The sequence below is a fragment of the Mytilus trossulus genome, chromosome 6 (genome assembly GCF_036588685.1).
Source record: "Mytilus trossulus isolate FHL-02 chromosome 6, PNRI_Mtr1.1.1.hap1, whole genome shotgun sequence".
Taxonomy (NCBI): Eukaryota; Metazoa; Mollusca; class Bivalvia; order Mytilida; family Mytilidae; genus Mytilus; species Mytilus trossulus.
In genome coordinates this window covers 30,390,234-30,407,812 of record NC_086378.1, presented here as the reverse complement: position 1 = coordinate 30,407,812, position 17,579 = coordinate 30,390,234, and the positions used below count along the sequence as shown (strand labels likewise).

The 17,579-nt window shown below is 31.5% G+C and overlaps 1 protein-coding gene across 3 annotated transcripts; it reads right to left on the bottom strand.

The window, feature by feature from the left end:
* Window positions 1-5,038: 5,038 nt before the first annotated feature.
* LOC134721091 (uncharacterized) lies at window positions 5,039-16,860 on the bottom strand. Of its 3 annotated transcripts, none has more exons than XM_063583815.1 (4): window positions 16,788-16,860; window positions 12,517-13,588; window positions 11,533-11,674; window positions 5,039-10,121 (listed from the first exon to the last, which is right to left on the bottom strand). In XM_063583815.1, exons 2-4 carry the CDS (start codon window positions 13,561-13,563, stop codon window positions 6,742-6,744), a joined length of 4,569 nt encoding a protein of 1,522 aa, XP_063439885.1. In that variant the 5' UTR covers window positions 13,564-13,588; window positions 16,788-16,860; the 3' UTR covers window positions 5,039-6,741. The 3 variants fall into 3 exon arrangements, with proteins under 3 accessions (XP_063439885.1, XP_063439883.1, XP_063439886.1); XM_063583813.1 differs by lacking the exon at window positions 16,788-16,860 and adding an exon at window positions 16,543-16,653; XM_063583816.1 differs by lacking the exon at window positions 16,788-16,860 and adding an exon at window positions 16,243-16,315.
* Between the last annotated feature and the right edge of the window lie 719 nt (window positions 16,861-17,579).

Here is a 17,579-nt window from a genome sequence, read left to right as displayed (position 1 = left end):
GACCAATTCACCTAATTCTGGAAAGTTTTAAATCTTTATATAATATCGCCTTTTTATTATTTAAGAGGCAACGTCAGAGAGCACCAGGCAGGACTGTTCAACAAAAAAAAATAATTTGGTCAAATATATATTTTACCCTTTCAGTATAACATACTGACTGGGAATATATATATTTTTTTTATTTTTTTTTGTGAATTTGACATTTTTTTTAATGAAATTCGATATAAGCGCCAAAACTGCTAATTTTCATTGAAATGTATGGGGGGAAAGCCAGTTTCTAACCTTTTTCAATGATCCATCATATCGGAGAAAAACAACACTTATGAATAAACTACCTATATGGAAGTCTAGTACTATGTTGGTGTAAAAAAATAATGAAAATAAAATTTTTGGTATCTTTTTGATTTTTTTCAAAAAATAAGGTAAAAAATGCTAAAATAAGTAAAATTGAGAATATTGAGAAAAGCCAGTTTCTAACTGTTTTCAATTATCCATCATCGAAGTAAAACAACACTTATGAAAAAACTACCTATAAGGAAGTCTAGTACTATGTTGGTGTAAAAAATAATAAAAATAAAATTTTTGGTATCTTTTTGATTTTTTTTCAAAAAATAAGGTAAAAAGAATGCTAAAATTTTCAATTACTCATCACCAGAGGAAAACACCACTTATGACTTAACTACCTATATGGAAGTCTAGTACTATGTTGGTGTAAAACATGATGGAAATCAAACTTTTGGTATCTTTTTTATTTAAAAAAAATGCAAAAATAGAGAAAATTGTAAAATTTGAGAAAAGCCAGTTTCTAACCGTTTCCAATTATCCATCACCAGAGGAAAACAACACTTATGACTAAACTACTGATAGTTTTTGATGAAAAAGATTAAAGAACAAAAGTTGTAGTCTTGTCGCCACTTTGTTCATTTGGTTGCCATAGCAACCATATAATATAAAACTATACATTTCCTGTCCTTTTATGTACAAATTTTCACCATGAAGTACTTAGTTGGAAGATGCAAGAGAATTCTCATTGAATTGACATATAGATCATAAGTCAATGCCACAGATACCTACAATACAATTTTTGCTGTACTTTGACCTTTGACCTCAAAGTAAAAAGATGATTTTTGTTTACACTTTTGTGTCGGGAGTATGATTTGAATGCTGGCATGACCATCATGACCATATATCTTGTCCATTTAATTGTTTTTTGGGGGAGGGGGGAGAATTTCAAATCATTTTTCCAATGTCAACTTTTGTTACCCGACATGAATACATTTAGTACATGCACATATATATACTTGATAGTGACAAAATCTACAAATAAGCATTCTCTTGGTTTTTGCAAAATCTAATATGATATGCAAAGTGGTTATTTCTTTATTGAAGGATGTACCTATTACTATAAACTTTTACATTGTATGGTCTCTTAATAGAGTGTTGTATCAATACAATTATACAACATCTTCTGATTTTTATTGTGTTCCATAGCAGTTTCTTCAAAAACCTTTGGAAATAGAAGCATTGCTTATCTTCATCGTGACTTGGTTTGTATAAAAGTCAGAATAAGACAACCAAGAATTATTACCATGCGTCACATGATAATGGCAAATGATAAAGGTGTAAAGAAAATTGTTATAGGTACATGTAGCCGTGAGATTGGCAATCATATCAAATCTCTTTTGTTAATAAGAAGGATAACTTGGCCTGATTAAATGTGACATATACTTATATTAGCTACAGTGTTAACATAACAATTAGTTTATCCTGTTGATTCAATCGATAAACTTTTATCAAGATTCAAATGCATGTACTGCACAAAAAAATAACAATTAATAATATTTTTTTTTTTTTTAAGATCAATATTTCATGTTTTAAATCGGATTCCATTGAGTATAGTTTGCAAAGAACTTCCACATCAGTCCTGTCTTGTTAACCAAAGTGCACTGAGGGTAAAAGATTGCTTCAATTTATCTGGGGAAAAACGAAATATTACATTGGTTGGCTTGCTGTTGATTTAACATGAATTCAGTTATTCTAGACAAAGGAAGATAACTCCAATTTATGAAGAATATCTTAACAATGTTTTAAAACAGATATAAGTTTTTTGCACCTTGAAAAAGTTATGTGATTTTCTTGACACGTGTAACATCATTTTGTGCCTTAATATCTGAGCATATATTACATCAATGAATTTCTGGAAATTTTCATGGATATGATGTATAGAATGTTATGATCAATGCACTATATTTTGTCAGTCCCATTAGGTTTTGATTGCATTTCATGCAATCTTTACCTAAAAACTTGAGACTGTCTCCTTGCAGCGTAGAGGGCAAATATGAATCTAAGAGTGTCCTTGATGGCCAGGTTTCTCATATAATATGAAATTGAAACTAAATGGATAGTTTGAAGATCACCTAGCATTTTTTAATTATTGGTGAAGTTTTGCAGATGAAAATCTTGAGTTTACAAACACTTAACAGTATTAATAAAATTTGAGTAAGATTTATTCTGGTTCTGGTAAAACCATGTCCGTCTTACCTTTTTAACTTTTGACATAACCTATTTAGTATGATCATATTCAATCAAAGCATGATTACCTTGACCTTTTACCAAAATTCATGTTTTGTTTTCTCGTCCAGGTCATTACATTTTTATCAATAGATAATTATCTTTCATATTTTGCATTCTGGTGCATCTTCGGGAGGGCATGTTGTGTTCTGATCATAATTTGTTATAATTAGGGGCTTCATGGACGAATGGTCTAAGCAGTAACAAAAAAAAACCTGTTATCACTAGTCAATCAACACTGAAGTTGTGAATTCGAACCCCACTTGTGTGGGTGCACTCGGCTCCAATCAAAATTAACTAGGCTTAGATATAGGAAGATGTGGTATGAGTGCCAATGAGACAACTCTCCATCCAAATAACAATTTATAAAAGTAAACCATTATAGGTAAATGTAGGGCCTTCAACACGGAGCCTTGGCTAACACCGAACAACAAGCTATAAAGGGCACCAACATTACTAGTGTTAAACCATTCAACGGGAAAACCATCAGTCTAATTGTCAGTTTTCATATCGAAGGTCGGATAATTTGCACATATCATTATAAGCTGACCTTGACCATTGACCATCAGTTTATATTATCGATTTTGATGACTTTTTTAAGTGAATTCAGGACCATAACTTTTAATCATTTGACATTTGGAACATGGTTTTAATATCTCAAATGAATGTCTAGCATACTGTTTGTAAATGACAACTGACACTGACCTTAAGATTTAATAATTATTGTTTTGGACATTTTTGTGTCTGGGATATAACCTTATCCTTTGATTGAAAGAATGATTGTCCAGTGGCGAATATTTCATGTATATTCAGAAATCAAAGTGCCTGTAGCTCTGAAGGATAAAGGTTTCTTTTATTTATCAGTATACACTGCATTGTTGTAGTTCAATCAACTACAATTATGGAAAAAGGAAGACAACTCCAAATTTACTTTTACAATGACATCACTGATATTTTTAGAACATATCTTAGATTCCTGCACCTTGCATATGTTATTTAATTTTCTTGGCAATCAGTGGCGTAGCTTGCATGTAAGCTCAGATGCTAAAGCATCCACATCATTTTGTCAAAAAAAATATAGAAGCAATTTAACTTGTTAGTATCCAAATGTAACAAGGCTGAGGATATGAGGATAGAACAGGATGGAACCCATTATAGCTTGTTGTTTGGTGTGAGCTTAGGCTCCCTGTTGAAGTCAGTTCTTTGACCTATAATTAGCATTTTACATTGTGACTAAGAAGGAGAGTTGTATTGATGGCACTTATACCACATCTTATTAATTATTTTGTGCATCATTGTAAAAACAATCCCCATAAAATCTTTCTACTTCCTTCTGCCAAATCAATTCTGTAACAACCCAACAACATATCAAATGTAGGGAACATAGACTCCATCAAAAACCAAGAAATTACATCAGATTGTCTGGAAGGGTAGTGATATCCCACTCTGAATGTATGAGCCATCCCCCGGTTTAAAGAAATATTCTGTTACAATTTATTCTTTGTAATACACAACTGATTTAATATGTGTTAATGAAGAAGCCAAGTTTAAAGCAAACACTGAACATTGTTACAACTTTTCAACAGTTTAATGCATTTAAGCTAACCATTATCTTAAATATTTACATAAAAATATTCAATTATCAATGGCAAGTCCTAGAGTATTCACAAAGTAGAGAAATATTTTTAATACAGAACACACTTGTAACAGTTGTAAAACAAAAAATATTCAAATAGTTAAAATAATGAAAGCAATTGACTAAAACATAGACTTAAATGCAAAACATGAATTTATAGTATTTAACGAAAGTAAAGTCCTAAACAAATAATGAATTCATTCGATTCACAATTTATTGTTAAATTTGGAGATTTTGTATAACATCCTGTAAGTTATCTCCCCTTCATTGAAATAATTTGGTGAAAAAGTTTTCCCCTCTTACAAAATTACCATTTTTTTATTCATGTACAATTGAGTAATTGCAGTAAATATATTTGCTTTGTCTAAATGCAAATTCTAGAACACTATACAGATTTAAACAACCAGCAACAAATAAAAATTCAAATTTAAAAAGATTAACAAGACTGACTCAGTACTTATTCAAAGAGCAATAAATACTCCCCCCCTGCCATACACTAAAATAGTTCACAATTAGCATGATTAATGAAAAATTATGATTTTTTCAGCTGATTTGAAATTTTTGAACTTAATCAAGGTAAGTATTGTGGTTCTAACAGCATTTAAGCAAAATTATCTCAGTTTTCAACAAATTACATGAATAATGTACATGTACGCTTTATTACAGATGTGCAAATACAATGCATAATTACAAATAAAAGCGCTTGTCATGAGCACTAGAGGGTAGAAACATTTTATTAATTCTTCATTTAGAGCTGAAAATTAAACTTTGCATTGTGTTACACTATGAATAAACTCATCATAGATACCAGGACTAAATTTAGTATATGAATTGGTTCATTTATTATAATGGACAAAGGAAGATAACTCAATTTTTAACTATAACTAACAATGACATTATTGATTTTTTTTAAAACAGCCACATAAAGGTTTTCTTTGTATGATTGCAATCTTTATCCCAATAAAAGACTAACAACATATATATCAATGTCAGCAATATGTATCGTAAAAAAAATTAGTTTACACATTATTTATACATGATACCTTAACTTTGTTTGACACACGTATATTCATCTATATATAACAGTCACACATACAATTGACCACATGACAAAAAACTTGACAATATCAAATGAACTCACCTCATTTATCCCAAATGCAAAATTGAATTAGGGTAAATAAAAGTTTTAATATAGGTCATGATGACCCAATTGTTTGAATTAAGGCTAAAATACTGTATATGAGAAAACAAATCAGTGTTTATTTTTGTAAAATAATGAAAAGAAACATCACAATAAGTAAAATTAACTCTTTTATTTTTTAACTAAAACCATTCTTTAACAGCATTTTAATAAATTGTGATAATTATCCATGCATTATGTTTACTGTAAAAATTTCTAAATTATCAAACCGGTAAATTGAATCCTAAACTTACAATATTAAACAAAAAGGTTGGTCAAATATATGAAATTCTAATTTTAAACATAATTGATTGTTCAACGTTGAATATTACCGGTAGGAGAATTAACATTAATTTATGTTCCTGTGATGTGGACCTCAATGGTTGGTCATTGGGATTAAATGTTGAAATAACACAAAACAGAAACATAATAAGCCAAAGAACAGCCTTTATAAATCTATAACCACACATCATGCATATGCAACACTAATACTATAATAAGCTGATCTGACAAATTATTGTACATGTGTATTACTTTTAAATTTACAATTTTTTTAATTAACAGGTTTAATAAATTTTTGAAGAAAAAAAATCTTTTAATCTGCTGACTGCATCTAAATCATGCCATTGTTCCCCTTTAATTCATACAATACATTTGCTTTTGGCAGATTTATAAAATTTTATAGAAATATTTTTATATTTTAGTGTAAAGAGAAAAAAATGATAAGTATTCCACAATACTTCAAATAAAAATAACTCTGTTAAAAAAAATATAGGACATCACTATAAATGATAGTTAAACAGAAAATATTGTATGTAATTAGGGATTTATAATAAATATTTTAAAGAACCTAAGAAATCTTAAATTCGACTGTTCAGCACCTTTAACATTGATAAAAATCAAATCTCTGATTTATTCCATATTTACACCAAATAACAATGATGAAAACAAATAATGTAAATCAGATTTGACATTGAGCAGTACCCCATTCATTGAAATATGTACATACACTGATTAACATACTAGTAAATAGTTTTTTGTCTACTATACCTGAATTGACATTGAGAAATGAAATGACTCCATTCACTGATCAACATAATAGTTAATAGTTTTTTGTCTACTAAATCTGACTTAGACATTGAGAAATGACTCCATCTACAAAACCTGACATGACATTGAGACTTCATCTACTTAACCTGACTTAACATGCTTAACATTGAAAAATGACTCCATTCACTGATCAACATAACAGTAAATAGTTTGTTGCCTACTAAACTTGAATTGACATTGAGAAATGACTCCATCTACTAACTTAACCTGACTTAACATGCTTAACATTGAGAAATGGTTCCATTCACTGGTCAACATAATAGTAAATAGTTTGTTGTCCACTGTTAAGTAGAGTTTGTATAATGGCAGGATCCAATACTATATTTTCATCCTCAGTATGAATCTGCACTTCTCCAGAACTATCCTCCCGAACATTTATTATCTGTACACCTCCTTCATTGTCTTCTGAGGTTTCTATCTTGAAGTGTATCTCTTCGTTCTGCTCTTCTTCCTCTCCTGTTTCCTCTTTTACAACCTCTTTATGAAAGGTTGTGGCATTAGATAATGCAAGAAGATCTTCTACCCCCTCTGTATCTTCGGTCATGATCTGAACCTCAATCTGTTCTCCACTAGGCTGAGGTATCATAACTGTTTGGAATCGTCTTTTCCTGTCTTCATAAATTTCACGGGCATTTTCAATTTTTTTCAAGAAATCTGGATCTTTCATGGATTCCAGATTTGAATCGGGTAGAGTCAAAGAATGAACATTTCTTAAGTGACGAACCAAACGACTTTTTACTGCAAAACTCTTGAAACAAATTGAACATTCATATGGCTTTTCATTGTTATGTCTTCTCATATGCAATCTAAGATCTGTAGTGCTGCAGAAGATACCATCACAATCATCTAATGGACAGTTATATATCTTCCCTGCTCCTTCTAAGAAAGTCACATCACCCGTGGCCACAGTGTGTTTGACCTTATGTCTCTTCTTGTGTTTATACAAATCAAATTTCTTCTTAAATGTTTTATGACATTCTTCACATTCAAAAGGTCTATCATCAAAGTGAATGGCCTGATGGGATAGCATGTTACCCTTCTGAGCGAAGCCTTTACCGCAGGTTTCACAAACAAAAGGTTTCGCACCAGTGTGCACACGTAGATGTATCTCCAAACCTTTTTCTGTTGCAATTTTCTTGGAACAAATATGACATTCGAAGTCTCTACCAAAAGGATCCACATGTCTTTTAGCATGATATAAATAGGCATCACGTCCTTTAAACCTTTTTCCACATTCATTGCACAAGTATTTCTTTATGTTCAAGTGAACTCTATCAACATGTCGCTTTAAATTATTTTTTGAGGAACAATATAAAGGACAATGGGGACATTTTGCTACAGGGACCTTTTTCATATCTGCATGGGCATTAGAATGCTCCGTACAATCCATATCTGTTTCAAACTTCTGTCCACAAATACGACATTCTCTATCAGGATTATTTGCAGGATGTTTTTCTAACATGTGGTATTCAAGTCGATCTTTACGTGTGAATATTGAGTCACATATTTCACAGTAATTTGTTTTCTTTCTCCTTTTCGATATAAGTCCTGGATGGTGTTTATTCATGTGCTTTCGTAAGTTTTTGTGTACCAGAAATTTCATATCACAATAAGGACATTCCACATCTTTGACTCCTGTGTGCCACTTAGCGTGATATTGCAGTGATTCATTTGTAGTAAAACAGGCTTCACATGTTGGGCATTTGTATTTTTTTTCCTTGTTGTGAATAATTCTCACATGTCTATTGACATGAGAACTTTTGTTGAAAGTCAATGTACATGTCATACATTTGAAGCGGTCACATGTTTTGCAGAACGGAAGTTGTTGAGTGGATTTTTTAATGATATGTTCTTCACTGTGATCACAATATTTGTAGTAAGATGGAACTTTCTTAAAGGTTTTGGCTCTGGATCGATTATTTATAAATTTTGGCTTTCTGTTTAAAGTATTCTTTTTTACTGTCATACTTGAGTTGTCTGTTGCATCTTCATCCATGACAATGTCATCTTTACTTTCATCTGCCTCTTCATTTGTCGGAAGATCTTCATTTTCTGCTACATTTTCAATTGTCTGAGCATGACTATTTTCATCCTCTACGACCTCTATCTTAACATGAACTTCCTTGGTCTTCTCCTGATCTTTTTCATTCTTTATCTTTTTGTGTTCTGATTCTAAAGGTTCAACATTTGATTGCTGCTTCCGTTTTCTACCTCTACCTTTTGTTTTTATAATACTTTCCTCTTCATTGTCTTCAACTGCTTTATGTGTTGGTTTATAATCTAGATCTTCGTCATTTACCTCCATTTCCTCATCACTTTCCTCTTGTTGTTCCTCCTCCTCCTCCTCTTCTCCATCTTCTTCTTCTCCGCTATCTTCTAATTTTTCTGGCAGTTCATCAAAGTGGAACCTTTTCATGTGTTGAAGCATACCAGTTTTATGGATAGCTTTTCGATGACATATTTTACATACATATATTTTTGTTCTAAGTGCGGATGTTGATTCAAGTAACTTTTTACTAGGCGTTCTTTTTCTACCTCCCCGTGCAACTGATGTGAACAGTTCTGGGGGAATTATTTCCTCCTTTATGTCATCTTCAATGTAATAAATAAGATTGTCCCATCTAGAAGTTTTAGTCGTGTCTGGAAACTTTTCAAGAGTTTTGGTACATTGTATAAGATTCTGATTATGTTCCTGAACAATATGTTCTCGTGCCATACGATGACTGGAAAATCTGAGAAGGCAGAGTTTACATTCTAAATTCATTCTTGTATTTTCATCTTCAACAGTTCGGATAAAACAGTCCATATCTTCATCAGAGTAAGTTATTTTAGGTAATTTCTCAGTTTTGCTTTTTTTATTTACTTCAGTGACAATGTCTTTTGGTGAACTTATTCCTGTACTTTTTCTTGGTCTACCTCTACCACGGGTAACAACATCATTGCTTTTATTTTCCTCTGGTGTTTTAGGTTCAAGAAAAGGGTTTTTAGGTTTTGGAGGCCTTCCTCGCCCTCTTTTTACTCTTGAGGTATTAGTGATCTCAGAATCATCATCACTGATATCCCCAGGAGGATCAATATAGTCAGAGACGCTTACCACTGTTTCAAAATCACCACAGTCTTTCATCATAAATTCAACATTTTTTTCATCTTTCACTTTCTTTGTTACATCTAGTGATTTGTTTGTTTCTTCTAAATTAGTCTCTAATTTTTCATTATTTTGATGTTCAATTATTTCTGATGAAGAGTTATCACTATCATTGACTTTTGGAATGCTTTTGCATTCATCATCTGTATTATGCTTATTTTTCATATGTTTATTTAAATTTCCCATTGTTCCAAATTTTGATGAACATTCTTTACAAGAGAAAACTTGTAAATTCTTCATTCTCTCTTTTTCATCCAATTTTGCTAATTTTTTCATAATAACTGATGTTCTTGGAACTCTTTTTACAGGTTTTATTTCCACGAACTTTTTTTTAATGTTTTTTCCCTTTTTTACAGGAGTTTTATCTTCTGCTTCACTATCAGATTCATCATCTGATTCTATGACAGTGTTGTCATCTTCTGATCTACTGTGTTCTTCTTTTGATGATGTACTTTCTTCAGAGGTTTTAGTTTTCTTTCCTGAAATACATAATTTTCAAGAATTTTAAATCAATAGTTCGTGTATTTTCACTAATTCAGCAAAGAAAAAAAATCAGGTTTGAAAAACTGTAAAATTTTACAATCTGCGCTTAATGAACTTTGCTTGAAAATAAATCTTTCCTATTCATGTATCTACTTCTATTATCAAAGGCAGTTTTAACCATGATAGATCTTTGATTCACTCAAGATAATGTTTGGTAATGAAAAGTTTGCAAACACTCGAGTCCTAACCTTCAATAATAAAATGTTTCGCTGAGCGCAGCCTAAAAACACCATAGAGGTTGAACCCTGAACAGTTAGGGCAAATTTTGCCACAATAATTAAGCTTGATACTGTTTTAATTTAGATTGTGATCAAATTTTCGACATAACATAGGTTTCCGACACTAAAATAAATTTGGTCAAAGATCTTACAAATCTTGCTGTGCAATTGAACATTTATTCTTGAAACTTTTCAATAATTAGAAATTTGAAAAATTAAATAAAAAAATATGAATCCCCATGAAAAATTTTGATCCCAACCTTCTACTTGTGATATTCAACATTGTGATACTATTTCAGAGCAATTGAAAGGCTTATATACAAGTTATTGTCCTTTAACTAGATAAATGTATGCTTTTGTTTCCTTTTTGGCCCTTAATTCCATAATGGTTGTGACATTCATCCCCAACATCAATCCCAACCTTCCTTTTGTGGTATTTGACCTTCTTAAAAAATTTCATGGAGATCCATTCACTATTACTAAAGTTATTGTCCGGAAACCAATGTGTATTCAGAGGACATCATACCATTCAAACGAAAAAATTTTGCAGTTGTATAAAAGTCTGTTAAAAATACAGGCTATGGAGAAAGAATATTTTCTGAAAACAGTGAATGGCAATTCAAACAGTTAGGATATAGTTTTTGAAACAGCAAGGGGATTTAAGTTGACAATCACAATGAAACTTTCCAAGGTAAGGGTAATCTCCCCTTCATCTACTAAATTTTTTTATATATATATATGCAAGCAATTTTTTGGGAGGTCAAAAACGCTTTAAATGTTGTTTTCTGTTTTGCTAATCATAGAAACAGAACAAAATTTAATATAATTTTAGAGGCTCAAAGTATCTGCATTACTCAGTCACCAAGTTCGTATAATTTGCTGTTTCGGAATCTATTAAATGCATTCTGGGTATTATTTTCAAAAGTTTAAATCCAAACACTGTTTTTGGTAAAAAAAAAAAAAATCACCCAATGACGTAACATAATTTTTATTTTGGTGTACGAACAAAAATATTACCAAATGTCCTTCACATTCTAAAAAAGCAATTTGCCATATCATAAGATCTCTTGGTCTTATTTTTGTGTGCTTTTTTTTTTAATTGCAAAAGATTAGGTAATAAAATCATTACCACTGACAACATTGCTGAATTTCTTAACCACATCTGTATTGTGTTGTAAAAACTTTCTTCCTTTGTCTGACGAAAACTCTTTTACTTTAGATGTACTTGGGTCTTTAAACATCAGAACAAAGTCTTTCCCAATTTTTGGACTCTGAAAAAATAAAATATACAAAATATTTGTTATCAACAATGCAGATCTACAAAAAAGTATGTTTTGCTTAAATTAAAAATTTTGTTAAATGTAATAAAACGTTTTTGAACAATGTATAAAAAGTAAAAAAAAATTTTTTTTTAAATCTAATACTGATTCATATCTTTTCTAATTTATATTGACTGAAAATATGACTTTTTGTATATCATACATTGTATATAATATATATGTTTTTGTTTATTTTGTTTGTGCATAATGATATTGCTTGTTGTAGATTTGTGAAAACAAACGACAGTCAGCTGACTCTTGAAAATTGTCCATTTGATTGATAAAATTGGAAATGTCTGAGTGACATATGTTGTAATGTGAAAATGTCCAGTGGCAAATGTTTTATGCCCGGTCAGTACAAGAATAAATTCAATAAATACAATTGGTACTGTATGTTTGGCAAGGTAAGTGGACCAGGATAACAGGCAACATATTAATAGCAAATGGAAAATAAGAGTTTGTTTGGATAGAAACAGAAATCTTGCCTTTCAAAAGGTCACTTTCAGACCTCTAGAAGAGTTGTTTTAATGGTTGTGTAATGACTTTTTTGAGTGCAAAGAGGTTGTCACTCTCTCAAGATAAGTCATAGGGTTTAACATCACTATGATCTGCAGGTTATCCTTCGTACATGTATATTTGAATGTTGTGCATTATTTTACATTTTCAAAAATTTTATATTCATTTCAGTGAAAAATAAGGACATAAAAATTCCCCACATCCCCATTCCCCAACATTTTGAGAAAGGGATCTCAAAATCTACAAATTAATTTTATGTGTCCTAATCATAGACCTACTATTTTCTGAAGTGCTTTCATAAGGATTTCTTGTGCTTCTTCTTCTGTCATATCTTTGTCTTCTTCTGTTTGATTTTCTGATATATCCTCTTTTTCTTGTTTTTGTTCTTCTTCCTCTCTTTTTTTGTCTGTCATATCTTTTTCTTCTTCCAAATCTTTTTTTTCCTCATTGGTTTCAGTGTTGGGAGTACACAATCCTGGTTCACTATCATCCATTTGAGATGTAGATGTCCCAGAAATATCCGGTTTCATTTCAGACTTACAAGTACTATCAGCATCAACTGATTTTTCATGCAATTCGAATTTTCTTGAATTTTCAGATTGTTCTATGGTTTGACTTGTATCATTACTATTGTCAGTAATACTAGTCTGACTCTTCTCTTTTTCAGACTTTGTAGAACCCTTGTTGGATTGATTTGATTCTTGACTAGATTCATCCATTACTAATACACCTGGTTCAGAACTGTAATAGTCAACAGTTTTGGAACCCTTAGCATCCTTCTCCATTGAATTACTGTCTGTAGGCATGTCTACGAGGATGATGATATTTTTTTGGCCTTGTGGATTCTCAACCTCAATTATTTGCTCGCATTCCATAGTATTATTTTCTACATTAGGAATCTGTTGTTCTGGTCCTTCAGATACATTAGGAATCTGATGTTCTGCATTCTGTTCTGTTCCTTCAGATACATTAGGAATCTGATGTTCTGCATTCTGTTCTGTTCCTTCTTCTACATTAGGAATCTGATGTTCTGGTCCTTCAGATACATTAGGAATCTGATGTTCTGCATTCTGTTCTGTTCCTTCAGATACATTAGGAATCTGATGTTCTGCATTCTGTTCTGTTCCTTCTTCTACATTAGGAATCTGATGTTCTGCATTCTGTTCTGTTCCTTCGTCTACATTAGGAATCTGATGTTCTGGTCCTTCATCTACATTAGGAATCTGATGTTTTTTTCCTTCGTCTACATTAGGAGTCTGTTGTTCTGTTCCTTCGTCTACATTAGGAGTCTGATGTTTTGTTCCTTCGTCCGAGATCTCCATCATTTCACACTACCTTGTACAGACATTTCTACAATGAAAATGAAAATATTTTGAAATATCTTGAGTTGTCATGCTTGTAACAAAGGGAGTTTTTCTTTTTTCAGTTTCAAAAGACTTTGTTTTTTATTCTCTGTAATATAAAAAGTAATATTGCACAGCATTCATATGTTCATTATTGAACACTTTATAAAAAAATAAAATTTGCTAAAATAAAATTCCTTTTAAAACAAACTTCTGTCAAAACTCTTATTTCATATGAGACCTGATTGCTTCTCTTAGTAGATGTGGTAGATACATTCCCAGCCTTATATAAATAGATTTTTTTGTAAGCCGTTGACCTAAGATTCTTCTTTAGCAGTCTTTATACACACTGCCTTGTAACACAGAGTTCGTGGGTTCCAGAGATGAGTCCGATTACTTTCAATGTAATTGATTAAATTAAAATTACTTTGTCAATTGTACGATTAAATTAAATTAACGATTACATCATTTCTGAAAGTATCGGATTAAATTAATGATTACATTGGCAAAGTAATCATGATTACATCTGATTACAATGAGGGTTCTAGTACCAGTGGAAACCCAGGATTTTGTACATGTACTCTCCAGTTACACAAATATATATAGAATAGAATATTTTTATCTTTTTTTATTCACCAAATTAGAACTTAGAATTTAGAGGGCATGTATATACAGTAACATTGTAGCATAAAACAATATCATTGTATGTTTGTACTTTGAGATTTTGCCAGTGTAGACACACCCCTTGATTGAGTGCAAGGGTACAGGGGATCAATGTACACTCCCTAAGAATTAATGGAGATTTGTCCTTTACAATATTAACCCACAACCAGAACAATCCCCACCTCAACACCACCAAAGGGAGAGTGTAGGACACCGGGAAGTCTGTTATTATGGTGGGGGAAGCGGAAGTACGCAGAGAGAACCACTGGGCTTCCCGGCGGGAACAAACAATCCGAAGAGATTTCAGAATATTGATCCCCAGGCCAAGCTGGGAACAATTTTCAAGGCCCCCGAAGTATCCAAACTAGTTTAAACAACAGTCTTGATACCAGAGATGTGTGTGAGAGGGTGAAAATCACCCTACTGATGTACTGAAAAATTCAACGAGTGAGAATCCAACTCTAGACCTTCAGCACTGTAGCCATCGGTCTTAACCACTAGACTTCGAAACCCACACAAATATAAACAATAACATACATGAAAAATGTATGAAATACACAATCAATAGATACATGTACATGTGTAATATAAAAAAAAATACAATAGGAAACACACAAAACAAAATTTTAGCAGTGTACACATGTATGTGTACAGATTCACCACATGACTTAACCAGGTATGCGTTGGCAAGTTTCTGACTTTTCTATACATAATAATACCTCACTTGCTTTTGTGAGTGTGACATCATAATGCTTCTAGTAAATGGTAACCATTATATATACAAGATAAGAACATTACAAAATAGTGGCTGCAGAGAATTATAGTTATCCCGTATCAACATCAACTCGTACCACTTAAAAAAACTCATACCAATGCAAACTTGTACCACTGCTAACTGGTACCAACTTATTTAAATGCATTTAAATGGTGTTTAATGATGAATATATGATATACGTTACTTTCACTCAATACATGTACCTCTTAAGTCTGTAAAATGTATATAATTTGAAAGTGCAATGACCAGTTTGTAGCTAATGTTCCTTGTCTATTGGATAGAAAATACCATGGCAGATGTAGATTATTAAAGTATTATCACTTTCACTCAAAGAAAATATTATTTTTTCATGAATAAATCTTAGCAGTAAGTAAAATGATTTCCAAAATTAAATTCTTACTGTCTATAAATAACAAAGAAATGTAACTGTTTCCTGTTCCCGAATTTTACCGCCAAAAAAGCACATGCCTTTAAAAGATTGTAAACATAGCATTCAATTTGTGATCATGAGGCTTTACTATCTCAGGCATAGATCACCTTAGCTGTATTTGGCAAAACTTTTAGGAATTTTGGTTCTAAATGCTCTTCAACTTTGTACTTTATTTGGCCTTTTAAACTTTTTTTTTATTCAAGAGTCACTGATGGGTCTTTTGTAGACGAAAAGCGCGTCTAAATTTAGTCCTCATGGTCCTGGTATCTATGATGAGTTTATTTACAGCTTTGATTAATTTAATTTGGATATATACATTTGTATATTCAATTTTTAGGTACATGTACAGTCAAGCAATGTTTTAACTTTCTTCTGGATTATTAAGTCCTAGTTTGAAAGATCAGCTTAACTTTAAACAATAAAGCTTAAAAATATTCTCTAATTTGTCTAAGTTTTCATTAAAATCCAGTATAAAATTCAAGTAATTCAACTTTATTTATATATAAGTTTACAAACAAAACCCCATAAAACATCGTGTGGTACGAGTTTACAGTGGTACGAGTTCTGAATGGTACGACTTCGGCCAATAGTACAAGTTAACTTTTTTGGTACGAGTTAATGTGGTACGAGTTTTCGGTGGTACGAGTTAACTTGCTTCCGCTGCAGACTTTGGTTTAACTGTCACAGTGGCTAAAATGACCTTAGGCTGAACTGGTATTTTGGTTGAAACATCTTCAGACTGAATTTTCCTTTCACAATTTCATTTTTTTTATGTTTAACATCTATCACATACTTTATTTTTAATGTACTGCAGCAGCAGGGAAGTCTAGAGCTTCAAATCAGCCATGGAGTATAGTTTAAATATGCTCTTTCTCATGTTGGCTATAAGTCTTAATTTTTATCTTTAAGGTTCAATTACGGATACTACTTCGGGTTTTTTCCCTGTATAAAACGAACAGGTAACTTTGTTTACTTCGTACATTTATCTTCCAAAAATTATCTATAGTTATTTTAACATATAAATAATAAACTCAAAAGTTGTTTGGACTTATAGAACGAAACCTTTCTATATATTTTAACTTGTGCAACATACGTTATTGTGTTGTGATGGGGCAATATTAACCATAGGGGCCAGATTTTCAACTCCTGAATTTGTTTTTTTCGTAAATGTTCGTCGCCATTTTGAGAAGGCCAAGAACAGGAATTGAGTTATTGTTTTTGTGTGGTCATTCGAATATGCTGAATTCATTATTATGTAAATTGTGATATTATGGTTTCAAAGATGGGACACATTACAAAATTGCTTATATAAAAAAGAGACCGATATTAAAATAATACCATAAATATAGCCACAAAGGTCAGAATAGGCGCGCATATGGTATCCAAACCGGAAGCAGATGCGAGGTTGTATCTAGCTCTAATCAGGAACGGTTACGCTATCCCGTGATTGTAACAGTACAGTATCAAAATCAGGAAAAGTGGCAAATAAGTTTTAATTAAATTGTGCTTCATACTAGTCTACACTGAGAGTGTACATGGCTAACAATTATCTCTTCTTCAAATTGATTCATGTAATTTTACAATTACAATTTTCAAAATTGTATTTGCTTACCGTGACTGAAATGTACTCTTTTGTAATTTAAGTGATATAGTTCCATCTTTTGCTAATATGTGTGAACAAGATAAGTTTAGTTTCATTTTGAAAAGTAATGATACAGACATTAGTTCTGTAAGTGTAGCTGGAATAAGCGATATGTATGATTTGAACATTCATTTTAAGCAAACATGATGTTGTTAAGAGCTGTTAAAGTATTAAAGCTAATTGTTAATGGCTTGAATAAATAATATTGTGAATAACACCTCCACGCATTGTAAATAAAATATGTATCTCTTATCATTTGAGAAAATATGTTTGTTTTTTGTTGTTTTTTTGTTTGTTTGTTTGTTTATTTTTCAACGTTATTTGTATTTTGTAAATGTCGGCTGGTATCATTTCAATTCAATTCAAAAACTATCATGGCCCAAGACCACAATTAATGACCCCACTTTTCGTTGTTCACGAATATAGTTCCCTTTAATTATAGTGTATTTTTTCTTTATTTTTTTTCTTTCCCTTTCTCATTCATTTCT